General features: G+C 36.8%; 1 protein-coding gene across 2 annotated transcripts in view; it reads left to right on the forward strand.

Annotated features, from left to right (window-relative positions):
- Positions 1-16,560, forward strand: part of LOC149153464 (uncharacterized) — a 371,159-nt gene that overhangs the window by 161,751 nt on the left and 192,848 nt on the right. For both annotated transcript variants that reach the window (XM_089440413.1, XM_089440412.1), the window contains exon 3: positions 13,851-14,062. In XM_089440413.1, coding sequence (XP_089296539.1) covers positions 13,851-14,062 — 212 coding nt within the window. The remainder of the gene's footprint in view (positions 1-13,850; positions 14,063-16,560) is intronic.

The following is a 16,560-nucleotide window of genomic DNA, read 5'->3' on the forward strand; positions in this document are numbered from 1 at the left end:
TTGAGAAAGTAGTGACAAGATCTCACAAAACTTATGCAAGGGAAACAAGGTGTGAGTTTCCTCCAAATGCCCACGACTTAAAGAGGAAAATGGGCAGCCCTCTAGTGAACTCGACTTGGCCAAAATAAGTGTCAAAAGGGCTCACGACATCCTTGGAAATCGAACCCCCAACACTTGCCAAAGGTCCTGCAAACACTTGTTAGATGTTGTGAGAAGTTGCTCTTCAAAATCTGCCACACAAGAGTTAGCAAACAATCCAAACAATGGCTACAAAATAAGTTAAGTATTAATGGAAAAATTAGCAAGATAAAATTTATATGTACAATTATAATTTACAAAAGGCTAAGATAAAGAGTGAGAGTAAACTCTCGTCTTTGCTTAGCCATCTTTAAGCTCTTAGATCGAAAATGAAAGAAATGAAGTACAATGTTTTTTTTAAAAGAGATTTATATTTAGAAGTTATCGGCTTGTGTACAAGATATCTGCCGAAATCCCTGCAAAACCACTTTGTAAAATAAGTCTATGAAGGTTCAAAGAACAAATGAGAGCTCCTTTAAGAATGTATCAAGAGTGGGTTGGTCTCTCCAAAGACTTCCCCTCACGCTTGATTCTGTAATCCCAACAAGATGTTCCCTTTACAAAACTTCAATCAAGAATTAGTTCCATATAGATTTAGCAATAAACAATGATAAGAAACTCTAGAGATTTATTTAAAACCAACTAGAGCATTCTATATCTAGAGCATACTTCTAAACCAAATGTCAATGCAAGATAGCTCTACATTAACAAATCTACAAGAGCAGATGGAAGCAAATTAGATCAAAGCATGAGTAAAAGGAATTATACCAATGCTCAACAATTCATCACACTCGAAAAGGAGGAACACCTCATGAATGAAACCCCAAAGTCTTTATTGATATTTCTTACAGTGTACAAGGCAGTAGCGTTTCCGCAAACACAATGGCATTGGAGCCAATCCCAACGTAGAAGTGATTAAACAAGTGGCATGAGGTGACAATCTCAAAGAGAAATTTGAATTTGTTGAATGGAGCTCCAATGCCAAGTGTAAAAATCGAATTCTGGCAAGTGGACATCATTTTCTTCTTCCCTTATGTGCCAAATTCGAATTTTATGGTGGAATGACAAGTGTATATGGGTGGTAATCCATGTGGGGACAATTTCCCACAAAAATCTCCACCAAATATTCTCCCAAATCCTCCCAAATGTGCATTAACTTCACAAATTCGAATTTCCAAGCAACTTTTTCATTTAATGCCAGAAATTCGATTTTATTTGAGCACATGTTCTTTCCTTGATTTTAGGAGTCCACATCACCTTGGGACTTCACTTTAACTCCCCCATAATTTTCCACCTCATTTCCACAACATTTAGCATGTGTGGATATTTATTTTTTTCTATTTATTTAATTTATGGCTTAATTAATTGCCAAATTTCGCACTAAACTTAGGAAAAATGGATTTTGAGGGTCCAAAACACATTATTAACCCCTCAAAGTGTGTCATAGTAAAAAGTTGAGGGTGAGAGGTGTAATTTTGATTACTCATACCCCATACAACTTCTCTAGACTACACTTATTACAATTTAAATACAATTTTATTTGCAATTTTTGACCTGTGGGAAATCTAAAAAATTAAAAAATGACTACCTAGACTCAACCAAATTTCACGAAACTTTTTGTGTGATATAGTATGGTAATATACATCGACTCTAGACACTAAGATGTGTCAGGGGCTCAACCTTCAAACCGTCACCCCGGCTTTGGGGTAAAACGTGAGTGAAAAAACCTAAAAAATTATCCGCCTCTGAAAAAGAAGGGATAATTAACCAGATAAAAAAAACACTCCAAAGTGTACTCATTTGCTGATCGAGTCACGACTCACAACATCCTAGGCCTGTTACAGACTCAAAACTCATCATTACTAGTATCACTTATTACAATTCCCCGTAGGGTGTGGAATCTGGGTACAAGAAAGATGATGAGAAGATAGAAGTAGAGTTAAAAAACTCTGTTGACTGACGATATGTGATGGTACCATTGTTTTAAAAAACGGCCTTTTCGATACCGAAACGGCCGAGTTGATCCGAGCCGATACCCTCAGCCATGACTCGGCCTTTGAGTCATCGCTGACTCTGCCAACTCGGCCATTTTTGTTATGACTCGGCCGAGTCACAAAAAGCCGGCCCAGAACACGTTAAACAACAATTTAATATTTGTTTAATGGATTTTTAAGGTGATTTCTGATTGGTTTGAACTCCAAGGTGTTATATGAATTTGCTAAATGTCATTTGGGGTCCATTCCCCCTCCCAAACCCTATTTAACACATTCAAATGCTTTCTACTATTGATATGCTATTCAAATTTCATGTTAATGTTAAATTCTTAAAGTAAAAGTGACATTCTCCTTAATCTTCATTTTCATCCTTTTACTTAAATTTTTAACATTACCATGAAATGACTCAGGATGTTTGAGAGTGGTTTCGGCCTCATTGGATTTCATATGGAGAAAGTAGAATTTTAGATTTCATTCAAAATCCAGCAGACTTATCAGTTTTTCAGGATTTCAGGATTGGAGGATTGCAATGTTTCCATTGAATTTTGTCATGTATTAGGGTATGGAACTCTTATTTAATCAAGAGCACCAATCCCTCTATGTACCTTGATGTTAGTGACATTGGTTGTCGAACTCCTCTGGGATTCGCTCCCAAACCAGGAGCTTCTAAAAATGTCACTCCCACTCCCATTTTCGCTCCTGCTCCCAAGTAACACAAAGAAGAGAAACCGTTTGGATCAAAAACGGTTAAATGATCTAGTTTATGTCCAATACAACCTCCGGCTCAGACGAAACCATTTGTTGAACAAAAGCCCTGATTCAGATCCCATTGTGTTGGAAGACATTGATCCAACATGAGATTGGGTAGTGGAGAGTCGTCTAGCAGAGTTTGATCTTGATGAGGATCTTGATTTAGATTTAGATATCGAGACATCAATTGAACTTGAACATGTTGTTCAGTTGAATGCAGATCCCAATCCACCATCCTCAGTCTCACAGCCAGCAAGGACTCCAGTTGTAGGTGTGTTTGGAAACATGAATGAAAATCTCTAAAATTATGTTTAAAATCTTTAAAATTATGTTTTTTTATAAAAAAAATAAATATTTAATGTGTTTTTTACAACGACCAAGTCATTGAAATCGAGCCGGCCGAGTCATTACCGTTTCGGAGTCAGAGTCGGAGTCGATCCTCGGCCGAGTCGGAGTCGGAGTCGGAGTCTTAAAACATTGGATGGTACAAGTGTCCTCTGGATCATCCTTGGGCATGGAGTCTTCATATAATCATCAGGTGCTACTCTAGTGGTCAACAGGAAGAACGACAATATCTGATTATTATATGAGTAACCCTAGATAAATGCTTTCTAGCAGCGGCTAAATCACCACTCGAGAACAAAGGTAATTTATGAATGGCCTCTTTCGGCATATCATGGAGAAAGTTAGTAAAATGACACAGGGCAAACAAGTCATCCATGATGACTTGCTTAAAGGGATAAGGAGGGACCAAATGGATGCTAAAGAGAGACCCCTGCTCAAGAAAATCAAGAGATCCACAAGAAGCGAGCTTCTAGTAGAAATTCTTGTAAGAAATGAAAGAAGTGGAGTCACCACTTGAACATGAATCTAGCTCTAGGATTCAAAAGGCAAAAACAACTAGATATAAGGGAGGGCTTCTTGTCTGAGAAATAATGGATGAATAAGTGGAGTCGCCACCCAAACAAGAAACAAACCGAAATGTCCATGTGCTAAAAGTGTAGATGAAACAATTAATGAGATGACAAAAGATAAAACGATGAAAATATCAAATGATGCTTGGAAACGTTGTGCTGATGCGATAAGAAATGATGAAAGATTAGATGATTAGAAAAATGTCGTGAGGACCAAGGACAGAAAAAACTCTATCCCCGACAACGACAGCAAAAATTGTTGAGCCGGATGACAGGAAGAATAAAGATGAGATGATTAAAATGATGTCCATGAAACCAAGGACAAAAAAACTCTATCCCCGGCAACGGCGCCAAAAAATGTTGTTGCACAAAATGTCTAGGCACCGCGACAACGCTCAGAGTAAAGGCTGTCACTCTAATCCTTACTCACTCCGTTTAGACTCTTTCCTAGATAAGTCAAGGGGGGTAGTCCCTAAGGTGAATGGATGAGGGTAGCCTATGGAACACGGGCTCTAGGAGATTTTAAGGATGAACAACTTGATGAATTTAGAATAAGTCTCGGTCAATTGAGATAGATAGACACAATCACAAGATAAAAATGACTACAAACCAGTGCCTTTAATTTGAATTAACCAAAGACTAAATAAATGACAAGTCACCTAGAGCAATTTATAATGTGGCAAAGCGACGATCATGAACAATTAAATGAAAAATGCTCAAAATTTTAACATGCAGGATAATCTAGCAAAATTATCTTTCTCCAACAGTCAATATGATTTAAAACATTTATTGCACCTTGACCATAGAAAAATCATGAAAATTGTATTTAATCACCAAATAACACCAAGGAACTTTAAATTAGAATTTTAATTATTCCTTAGGCAATTAGTTGAATGAAGAAATCAAAATCTTTTAATGTGACGGAATTAAAATGAATCAAAGGGTTAAAAATTAAAATTTTAATGGGCCATAGGCCACATTAAAATATTAAATGTGAAAGCGCAAATCCCTTTTTAGTTTATTTTATTCTCAATCCCAAAGTCACAATTTTTTTTTTCAATTTTTTTTAGATTTTTAGATTTTTTAGTTTTTAGAAATTTTTATGATTTTTAATTTTGTAAAAAATAAAAAAAATCAAAATATATATAAAAAAATCAAATGTCACAAAGAAAAAAAAGCTTTTTTAATTTTTTCTAAATGCTTTAGATTTTCTTTTAAATGAAATAAAAAAAATAAATCAAACGAAATGAAAGTAAAAACAAAAAATCAAATTAAAACCAAAGATTAAAAAATAAAAGTCAAAACAAAAAATCGAAATTAAAAAAAATGAATCTAACCAACGTTTCAAAAGAAATGAAATCGGACTAACTTAAACTAAATAGAAATAAGACCTAACCTAACGCATACATAAAACATAAAAATTAAATGTTTTTTGTTTGTTTGTGAATGCAGGTCAGGCGGCAGAGAGATAATGGAGATGGAGAGAGTTGCCAGAGCTTGTTTGCAGGTCAGAGGGCATGGGGAGGAAGGAGCTGCAACGATGGGCGCAGAGGAAAGCGATGAAGGGAGCCATGGGTTTGACGACAGCGAGGGAATGGAGATATGGAAGGCTGCGGGTAGGAGAGGCGTGGACAACAGATTTGCAGGCAACGATGAAAGGCGAGAAGGGAGACGCGTGAAGGATAGTCGCAAAGGTTTTTATAGGTTGATGGAGCGATGAAGCTGCTGGTTAGGAATGATGTTGTGGTTTGGAGGAAAGAAGACGACTGCAGGTCGAGAGGATGGAGTCTCGGATCCACTGGTCATCAAGAGGACGGTTTATGGAGATGCAGTGGAGGACAGGGACAGATTTGCTGTGGAAAGGGAGGAGGGTTTGGCTGCGGATTTGCAGGTGATGGCAACAATGGAAGGACGCAAAGATGAGGAGAAACCCAACAAAAAACACAACAAAAAATGGTAGCCGAAGAACCCAAAAATTTTCCAGAAAACCTTGATTAAAATATTATACTTCTGCTTCAGATTTATCAGTGAAACCCTTAATTTTTTTTTTCCAGATTTAAAATAAAAATTTCAAACCCTTGGGCTGCAAAAGGCTAGATAATATTCCCGCAAAAATGATTTTGAGGCTTACCCTCCAGGGCCTAGATCTGGCTTCAAATCAAACTTCACCTTCAGATCTGCAACCTGTACCTGAAAACAAAAACACTCAGAACCCATATATGCAAAAAATAAATAAAACCCTAAAAATCCAAGTTAAAAACCCAATTTTTTTTATCGATCTATGCACAGGAATGACAGATCTATTAGATCTGAGGAGTGTGAGTCCAACTCCGCTCTCGGATCTGATAATCTAAGGCTCTCAACAACCAGATTCATCAACTTTGCACATAAAAAGTTAAATTTTTAAATTTTAAAGGAGGTGCTTAGCTCAAAACCCTTCATGCATCACCAATAAATATCTTATGATAAGCCCAGGATTAAATTAAGCTGGGCTCTTCAGAAAACACGGATCGGGAGTTGGCTGGTCCAACTAAAAACTTCCCTTAGCGCCTGAGGATTTAAAAATCAAGACTTTCCTGCAAAACTCAATTCAACCATCAAAATAAAGCGAGAAAATAATAATAAAATTCAGATAAATAGAGATACCTGCTATTACATTCAAAATTTAAATTATCATTTAAACCCCAGTGACTGAGCAAGATACCTGTACTCAAATCACTTTTTCAAAAGCTATTATCAATGGCTAAAAAAATGTTTATGCATGAAAACAACACATCTTATAGTATTTCCATGAAGAGTAACAATGACAAAAATTAACCCCATAGTCTTTCTTTATTATTCAAAAAGATTACACAAGAGCTTTTCGCTTAGCACACAACTCAAAGATCAGATGGATCAACTGACAAATGACTTCCTATTTAAAGATAAATTCTCCAACGACTAGTTCAAGTGATCCTCGTCAAAACAATCTCGATCGTTGATTAGGATTAAAATTTCTTTTAATCTGATTCGTCGAAATATTAAATTTTTGAGGAAATTCGAATTTTTCAATTAAATGCATTTTAATTAACTCAAAAATAAAAATTTTGAGTTAATTTCCTCAAAAATTTGACTGACTTAACCCCCAAGGACCAAAGGCTTAAAATTTAGAAAAATAATTAATTTACCTTAGTCTCGAGACCTTTTAAATTTGATTTTTAAGAACCGACAAATTTTGCCTTTGGAGAATTTAAATTTACCTAGGACCTATAATTAATTAAATTTCTGGCTTATGATTTTAATTAATTTTTGGCCAGAAAATTTAATTAATTAAGCTATGAGGGGATAAAATATTTTTCCAACCCTCAACACATTTTACATCTCAAGGGGGAAAACCCGTTTGTAAAAGACTCTCACAGACTACTCATTTCTACGACAGAAATATAATCCAGCAGACTAAGCAATTTGTAATAAAATAACCTAACCAAATAGTCAGGATTATTCCCAAATTACTTTTACATAGACTCAATCTAGAACACTAGGACTCGCCTAAGATCCCAGCGACAAAATCCATTCCAGCTTTGGGGTAAGACTGAAGGAAAACTCTGTCGACCATCCGAGAATGGATCGGTGAGACAAAAAACCTCCCGGAATGTAGATCGTCACCAAAAAAGTAGGTTTACCTAGGCAATTACATACATGACACGGATCTCCTGAGATTATTTACATCATATACATGCAGAATGGGTTTACATTATAACATGATGATCAGGTTGATGATGAAAGCTGGATGACATGGACACATCGATCAGGCGCTATCCCTTTTGCGAAAAAAGGGGGTGTACTGCTATGGGTCGTTGACACGTAGTGGTGAACAGGAGGGACAACGCCATCCTCTAAGCCCTCAATGTTGGAGCAAAACCAACTTATTCTATCATCAGGAGACCCATGAGACCCATTTTATGCTCCAAACACAAAACTGGGTTCCACAAGATGATTTTCATGGAGATTTGGGCACCAACCCCTAGATCTGGATTTTTGGAGCCGTCTACATTCAACTTGGCATTGGAGGAGGCCAACACATGCCCTAGAAGGGCCTACGTGTGCATGACGTCATCATTTTGACTCTTTTTGTGGGTTATTTCTTATCTTTTACATTGGCTATGAGGTTGGCTTGTAACCTCACCTAGTTTTGCCCATTATTTTACAACTTGAGGGGCTTTTAGGCTAAATTAGACATCATTAGTCATGTATAAATTGAAGAGAGACCTTTTCAATCTCTCGTGATCATCACTTGGAGAATTCAGACCTCATAAGGGAATTCACAAATTTTTCCTTCTTGGCTATTGGAGATTTATTGGATGCATTTCGATGTTTGGAAGCTATTTTGGATTGTCTTTGGAGCTGTTTCTTTGGTGAATGGATGGATATACATGTTATCTTGTAAGTGCTTATTGTTCATTAATTTTATCTTGAAATTGTCAAATGTATGGAATTGCTGCTTCTAGATTATGCTTATTTGTGCCCTAATTGTTGAAAATTAATTTTTGAAAGGCTATCTAGTTAAGAATCGCATATGTTACTAATTGTATAACATGTAATGAATGTTATTAGTGGAGGAATTTTTAGAACTTTCCATCAAACTCCATTTATCATTGAGTGGGTAAATGATGGAATATTGATACCTAAGGCATCCAATTTCGGCCTCCTTAACAACAAATTAGGCTTATCTAGAGCATCCTAGACTCCATATGCCCAAAAGACAAGGCACTAGTCCAAGTCTTTGGTGATCATCTCAACATTTTCTCCATAATTTTCTCTCCTTAAAATCAATCCTTTTAAGGCTAGGGCAAAAATCTAGGGCTTGTAGCAAAATTTTAGGGAGGAGTCTTTTTGGTGATTTGAGAGCCTAAACATCAAGAGATAGGTCTAGGCTACCTAACCTATCAATTTGGTGGGCATCCACTCAAATTCATCCATAAAATCTCTTGCCTTAGATGTTGCTCTAAGAGGGAAACCCTAGTATCTTTTCCCCTCAACTTGAGGACTTTCTTGAGGGTTTCATGAGCCTTGGGTTAGTTGAAAACTTGAATATCATTGTAAGAAACCCTTTCCCTCGGGCCGTGACCTTGTGAATACCTATCACCATTTGAAAATTCTCAAAACCCTAGGTTTCTAGGGCTTTTCTTTGAGAGCATTTTGCTTTTTTGAAGACTTGTACCTTTAATGTGTCTCTCTTTGAATGAGCTTTAGTAGGGTCACTTCATACCTAATCATTAACATATCCATTTTATGTGATTCCTTCCTACCAGGACTCCTCCCATCGGTGAAAGTCCGTAAAGAGCAAGGGGTTTTGGCTGAGGTGACATTGGGTCTCTACCCCATTTTTAGCACTTTGTCTAGCTCTTGTTTTGTAGGGTTTCACTCTCCAAGGCTTGCTAAATTTTGTGGTAACAAGGCTATTTTGTTATTGCTGTCATAAATTTTGCATGCTATATTTGTATTAATTAAAAACCCTAATTTGTAACAACAATTGATAATTTAATGATAGCATGTATTTGGGATCTATTTGAACCTCTGTAGCACTGTTCAAGCCCTCTAGATTTAGCCATAGGTCCTTTGAACTCATTACCTTGAATTATCTTTTACCTCACCCAAAGCCCTTCTTTATTGAATATCATCTTTGGGTTTTTTTATTTAGCAAAACCTTAGGAGGGTATTTAGCTTGGGAGTTATTGGGTTGTCTAATTTTGTAGATCTCCCAGGGAATTCTCTCTTGTGGGGATACTATCTATCCATTGACCAATAAAGTAATAGTTACTAAGGTGACAATGATAGCTGATCTCATTGTTGCCCTTAATCTAGAGTGCTTAGTGAGGCTTTGCATTAAAGTGCTAGATTTTGTGATAGCAGTAGGGACAATGATAGTCTCTATTACATGTGAGACTCCTAATACCAAGAAGCATGTTCTAGATTGCTAAGTTAGAAGTATTTAATATGATGGATAATTTGTGGAAGGGGAAAGGGGAAACTTCATGAATTAACCTTCATAGTCATGTATGTCTTCTTTTGCTAGCTTTCAAGAGCTAGAAGCCTTCGCTTCTTCGATGATGGCTCTTCATGAGTGTGTGCTAGGCTTTCAGTTACCACCTTAGCACTGTTTTTTACTACCCCTTCTTTCTTTGTCTTTTTCTTTTGTGTTTCCTTTGTTTATTTCTTAGTCTTTTTCTTTGGATGTGCATTATTAAGCACATGACTATAGGTAAGGGCCTTTTAGTGATGTGGCATAGCTCAACATTATTATTCTTTGGCTTTTGACTTTTTTTATGGCCGCAACTATCTTGAGCACTTTCACCCTTTTGATTTTGAAGGCTCTTTCACATGGGTATTCTTTGCTTTGCTTTCCTTAGGGCCTTGATGAATGACTTATGATAAGCTAAACATGACCCAAATATGATGGATGGTATGGAAGTGAATGAGAAAAATGGAAAGTGTTAAGTATGACTGGGATGTGAAATACACCACTTTCCAACTAGTTCTCTAGTAGTACAACTTGACTCAAGGGATTAGGACAGTTACACAAAAAAATTATGACCCACCTTAGTACCCCCTAAGAAAAGGGTAAAAATTTGGTGTGTTATGATGCATTATTAGATTACATCGATCTCCACCACATTTATGACAAGGATAAGAAACATTAAACACCGTGTATAAGCAGGAAACCCCTACATGAAACCATAGTAGAGAAACTGAAGTGAACAAACTAAGCCAAGAGAACTTAGCACCATATTTCTGAAAGTATATTGTACCATTTGTAAGTGCATGTTTCATTTGAGGGTAATGAGATAGGAGTTGATATACCATGTATGATGCATCTGAAAGCAACTAAGGAATGCCCACTATGAGGTGAGATCATCATATAACTGAAGGGCGTTGGAAAAAATGAGCCTCGAGTCTAGATGAGATGAGCAAGAGTGCTCATGTGAACAGTGAACTGGAACATCATATCATTGGAATGGTGGCTCATGTATTAGTTGCCCATCCAGTTTCCTCACATTAAATGAGGGAGCAATATGGCATACTATTGACATTATTTCTTTTTACTAAATTTGTGTGATATATGATTGCCGTAAGTCTATCATGACATTACGTGGAGACCATCTCTAATTAATTCTTCCTCTAAATTTGGCATCCTCATAATTGAGATAGAGTAGCTATTGGGAGAGAATGACTGCAGGCTGAAAGAGATAGAAAACTTGTGATGGCACCTGAAAGTGGGTTTTCTTTGAGGTGGAGAAATTACATGCATGATGAATCAACTGGTTTGGCCATTGATTAACAATTTCTAACTAACTGTGTCTCTTAATTGAGAGGTGGTGGATTATGGGATTTCTCTTCTCTAATGGAGTGAATGAAGGGAATTACCTGGGAGTTCTTTATACTTCCATTGCCGAAAATTTAAAAAAGGTCAAGAATGTGGTGCAAGAACATGAAAAATAAAGGTAAAAGTGGATTTCTTTACGTATGCCAATAAAATGAGAATAGAGAGCATGCAAATAGAAATATGAGAGATAGAATGCGAATATAATGCCCAGAAATACGAGATATAGAATGTGAATAAAAATTCACAGAAATATAAGAAATATTGTGTGAATAGAATGCACATAAATACAAGAAATAGAACGCGAATAGAATGCACTGAAACACGAGAAATATCAACAGTTCAAAATTATATAATCTGCTATTTCTCATTTTTTGTGAGTAATAATGTCATTGCATGCTAATGATATAATAGATAGAATGTAATTAATTACATATATAAATCGAATGAGAACAAACAGGATGCAATAGAATGCAAATAGAAATCTTAGAAATGGAATGTGTAGAGAGTGCACAGAATAAGACAAATCCTAAGTGCATATGAATTGTTTTCAAGGTAACTGTGCATTCTTTTCAGCATCATCACAAACATGCTTAGAATTTCTACAATAAGATACTAAACATGTCACCAATATGCTGAAAGTCATCTCCAACATGTTGCTGTAATAAGCACGGTCACATGCAGATGCATTATTGCTTCTACAATCATTGTGCATTGTTTTCAGCAACATTGTTTAACTTTTCTGTTAAGCATATTTATGTGCATTTCTGTACACCCATATATTGGGAATGGCCTCCAATAAGTTTCTGTATTAAGCATGATTACATGCATATGTAATGTTTTCAAGATCATCATGCATTGTTTTCAGCATTATTGCAACCGCACTTTGAGTTCAATTGTGGACGCTTATATCAATATACATGTTCATGGGTTCACAGGATTCTCTTTTCTTTGATGGAGCAAATGAAGTGAATTTCCTGGGGATTCTTTCTATCTTCCTGGAAGGAAAAGGTTGATAAATGATGCAAGAACATGAAAGCTCAAGGGAATGGTGAATTGCATTACTTATACCAATAGAATGACACAGTGTATGCGATTAGAATGCAAATAGAATGACAAGAAATAGGATACGAATAGAATGCCTGGAAATTCTAGAAAGAGAATGTGAACAGAATGCACAGAAACACAAGAACTAGAATGCAAATAAGAAATATGTGAAATAGACTGTCGATAGAATGCACAGAAATACAAGAAATAGCAGCAGTTCAAAATTGCAATAATATGAGAAATTGATATATATTGTCAATTTTAAGTAGCTACAGATTGTGCATGACTGGAACTAGCATAGATCCATCTCAACCCTGTATCTATCAACTGCTGAGAGGGATCAAATCCCTTGAAGTGCAAACCAAAATGTATTAGAAGTCTTTGAGGGTGTAAAACATTGAGGGTGTAAAACATTGAGGTTTGCATAATGAGGGATTTGATCGCTCTTGGTGCTTAATAGATCCAAGGTTAAGATGGATCTATGCTAGTGTTACATTCTTTGCATTTGCGTAGTTAAAAGTTATTTTTATTTTAGTAAGAAGGGCTCCTCATTTTGAAAAAAGAATTCCTCTGCACTTCGTGTTAGAAATTACGTATGGATGCTGTTTACATCTTATTGAGATGATCTTAATGGAATTTCATTCTACAAATTATTTTAACTAATACAAGTGGTTTTTTCAATGATTCAACTACCCTTTTTCTTCAGTTATGTCATGCCATTGCAGTAGTTTTGATATGTTATGAAGGAACCACAAAACATAATGGTAATTTGTGAAATATTACTGGTAGTTGCTTTGAAAGACATTTGCAAATGGTCATTGAGGAATGGGGGATTTCTCTGATGTAATGCTTGATTAACCTTAGGAGATAGACTAACGTAAAGTACTATTTACAGGAAAATAACATGGATACATTAAGTTTGGAAAGCCTGCCTTGAACCCAAGTAAATGGAGATTAGTTTTCTCCAGAGTCTGTACCAATTCCAGTATTGTTAACTCCTGTGTTTATGTGTATCATCCTTTTTGAGGATAATGTTTATACATTATAGGACTATCAAGAGAATTTGTTGCTCAAATCAAGTTCTTTTGTTTTAGCTCATTTAGGTTGGATTGGGTGTTGAATCTTTGTTCAAGGGTTAAGCATCTATTAGTTAAGAGTTAGATGAAGTTGAATGAAACATTTCACAGTTCCTCCATGATTTTGTTTAGTTAATCTATCCTCACTTAGTTCAAGAGACACGACTTCCAATGAGGATTGCACAATGGATTTCCATTCAATAAGTTCTACTGCAGAAGACTTCCGCAGGCAGGTTTTCAGAGGCTTTACAATAGGCTCTGAAAACAAGTTATCTGGATCACATATGGCTGCACTACACCCAGTTCTCCCACCACTGGAATGCTGCTTTTTCTCGTCATAGCTGTACTACATTTTGCTATATTGCTTTTATATTTAACTTGGAGATGTCTTAGACTCTTATGCACTCCCTTTGATCTATTGCATATGTTTTTGTTTGGCTTCCTAGACGACAATGATTATACTACTTGCTACATCTTATTATTGTCAATGCTAGTCTATCACATTGTGTTCATTGTCTAGTCTGGCATATTGACTTTCGATAAGTAGAATCATTAACAAAATGAATAACAATTTAATTTTCTGACCTCTCTTGCCTTTTATAAATGGAGATTTAGTTGAATGCTTTTGCAGGCTTTTCTGTGTCTGCTGTTCGATTAGCCCTCCCTGATGTTGGCCTCATTTCATATGGAGAAATGGTAGATCAAGGGTCCCAGATTACAGGAGCCGTTTCTATTCCTGTGATTGGAGATGGAGATAACGGTTATGGAAATGCTTTGAATGTTAAGAGAACTGTAAGAGGGTATATAAGAGCAGGCTTTGCAGGAATTCTGCTAGAAGATCAGGTATGCTTTTCTATTTAATCTTCTAAACAGTTCATCCATTGTACTTCAGGATATGTTCTTTTTCAACTGAATGCTCGTGAATAATTCTATTTTGTATGCACAATGTGTAGACATGATTTCATATATACATCCCGTTACCGCACAAACTAGCAGGGATCCTAAAGGGGAAACTAAAGGGACAACTACTGGGGCACAACAACAATTTGGGACAAAGGTCCACTGTCACCACAGCCTATACCCCCTTCTCTTCTCGGATTTTCACCGATGGGAGGAGTCCCAGTATCCCTCACTTGTGATAAATATTCCTAGGATAAGTTTGAAGTGAGGCAAGATGGCTCATTCAATGGAAAAACTCAATAAAGATGCAAGCTTTGGGAGAAGCTAGAAAGGCTTTCCACAAAAAACCCCTTGTAATAGATAGCTACGTGAGACCTAGGGTTGACATATCTGCCAAAGTATGGGTTCATTGAAGGTTTGGGTATTTAAGAGAAAAGGCTTTGTATGATGTACTTCAACAAGTAGTTAAGCATGAACCTTCAAGAAATCCCCAAGTCAAGACAACGCCAAGTCAAGGCAGCGTCAAGAGTAATGTCATTACTCCAACCCTTACAGATGGTCTTCAAGCATATTTGATCCATTTGGAGACCCATGAGGATGTCCTTGTGCCCCCACACCCACTTGGGCGCACCACAATTTCTTAATTGGAAAACAAGGGGCCAACCCCTTGTCCACTATGTTTGGAGTCCATTTCTACATCATGGCGCCTCTTCGACTTCATTAGGCCTCCTCAAAGGCCCATCGACTCACTTTATTGATCATTCGATCCTCTTAAGAGGCTTATCTTTACATTATGAGCTGTTTTGTGGGTTCGTCACCAAAAGTTTTGTTATTATGCACATTATTTTATTTTAGGGGCTAAATTAGGCCAAATTAGCTAAATCAAATTCATTAGAGTGTATAAATAGAAGTGAGATGAATTGTTTTGATTGTCATCACTTGGATTGGGTTATCTCCTCTTGTGAGAATTTTGCTATCCTTCTTGGAGGACGAGTTTGGATGAATGGATGAATTTTGATGTTTGGATATCTTTCATTTTGTCTTGGAGCTTCTCTATTGGCATATCTTGATCATTGGATACACTCTTTCTTACATGAAGTGCTCTTTTAATGCTATCCTTGTTATTTACTTTTGTCACATGCATGTTGCTGGGATTTTCGCTATAATGGGCTGAAATTTACTGCTTTTCTTATGCGAAATTGTAGGAATTTGATCTTTTATAGTGTTGCATCATGTCATGGGCCATGTATGAATGTTCCTAGAGATAATTTGTGTCAAAATTTATCTTGATAAGTCATAAAATATTGCAAATTGAATTGTAAAGACCTTGGAGCTGCTTCTCTCATGCCCTAATGCCATGCAAAGTTGTTTTCAAGGCCTCCTTGGCCAAGTGAATCTATTCCAAACTGCAAATTCTCCTTGACTCCATATTCCCCAAAGGATTAGGCACTTATCCTCCTTTGGTGATCACTCAAAAGCATATTTTATCACCTTTCTCTCTTTCTTTCTAGGCCTAGCCTCCATAGATGACCTCGGGCATCATTTTTCTCACGATTCACCCATCCAAAAACTTCGATCTCTTGCCCTCTACTGCATTGTTGTGTCTTCTAGAGGCCCTCCAAATTTGAAGCATTTTCGACAGTGGGATCTTGAGATATTCCAAGCCCTAGCTCCGAGATCGATTCTTGCCCTTGGTTTCCCTTGGTTAGTGTCGTCATTGGATCATTGCATCAAAACTAGTGAAAATTTCCCTTCTGATCCTCTTCTCTCCCTGAATTAGGTCAAACACACCCTTGATTGATCAATTCCACCCCCTTGACCTAATTTTGGGTCCACTTGGTCCCGTGTGGTCCCATAATTTATTGAAGATAATTTCATAAAGACCATTGGGAAACCAATTTTTCACCTCCTTTACAAGCCTAATTTGCAAACCCTAGCCCTTGAAATCCCCATGGCCCTTCTTAGAGAGCCTTACACCTTGCTTCTCAAGCAAGCAAACCATACGATTGAGTCTCTCTTGTGAATAGGCCTTAGGAATCACTCCTTATCTATTCATTGATCCATCCATCTAGTGATTCCCTTTATACCAGGTCTCCTTGCATTGGTGAAAGTCCGTAAAAAGCAAGGAGCCTTAGCTGAGGTGACAGTGGGATATCGCTCCATTGTTGCCCTTGACCTAGTGGTTGCCTTTTTTGGATCCCCTCCTAAGGCCTCTGCTAGTTTGAGCGGTAACAATACCAAAGACTGTTGGTGCATCTAAGATAAGGAAATCCAAAGGTGATTTTTCTGATTTTTGTTCCCTAGATTCTTCTCCTTTGTTGACTCTTCTTTTTGCTCATTTGTTGGATCCTCTTTCATCATAATCTACCTTTGCTTTTCTTTCTCTCTTTTCCAAGGCTGCTCTTTCTCTTTCTGCTATTATTGCTCTTTCTCTTGTTGCT

The sequence above is a fragment of the Pinus tabuliformis genome, chromosome 9 (assembly GCF_031772625.1).
Source record: "Pinus tabuliformis cultivar Carrire ecotype Pingquan chromosome 9, CPIR1, whole genome shotgun sequence".
NCBI lineage: Eukaryota > Viridiplantae > Streptophyta > Pinopsida > Pinales > Pinaceae > Pinus > Pinus tabuliformis.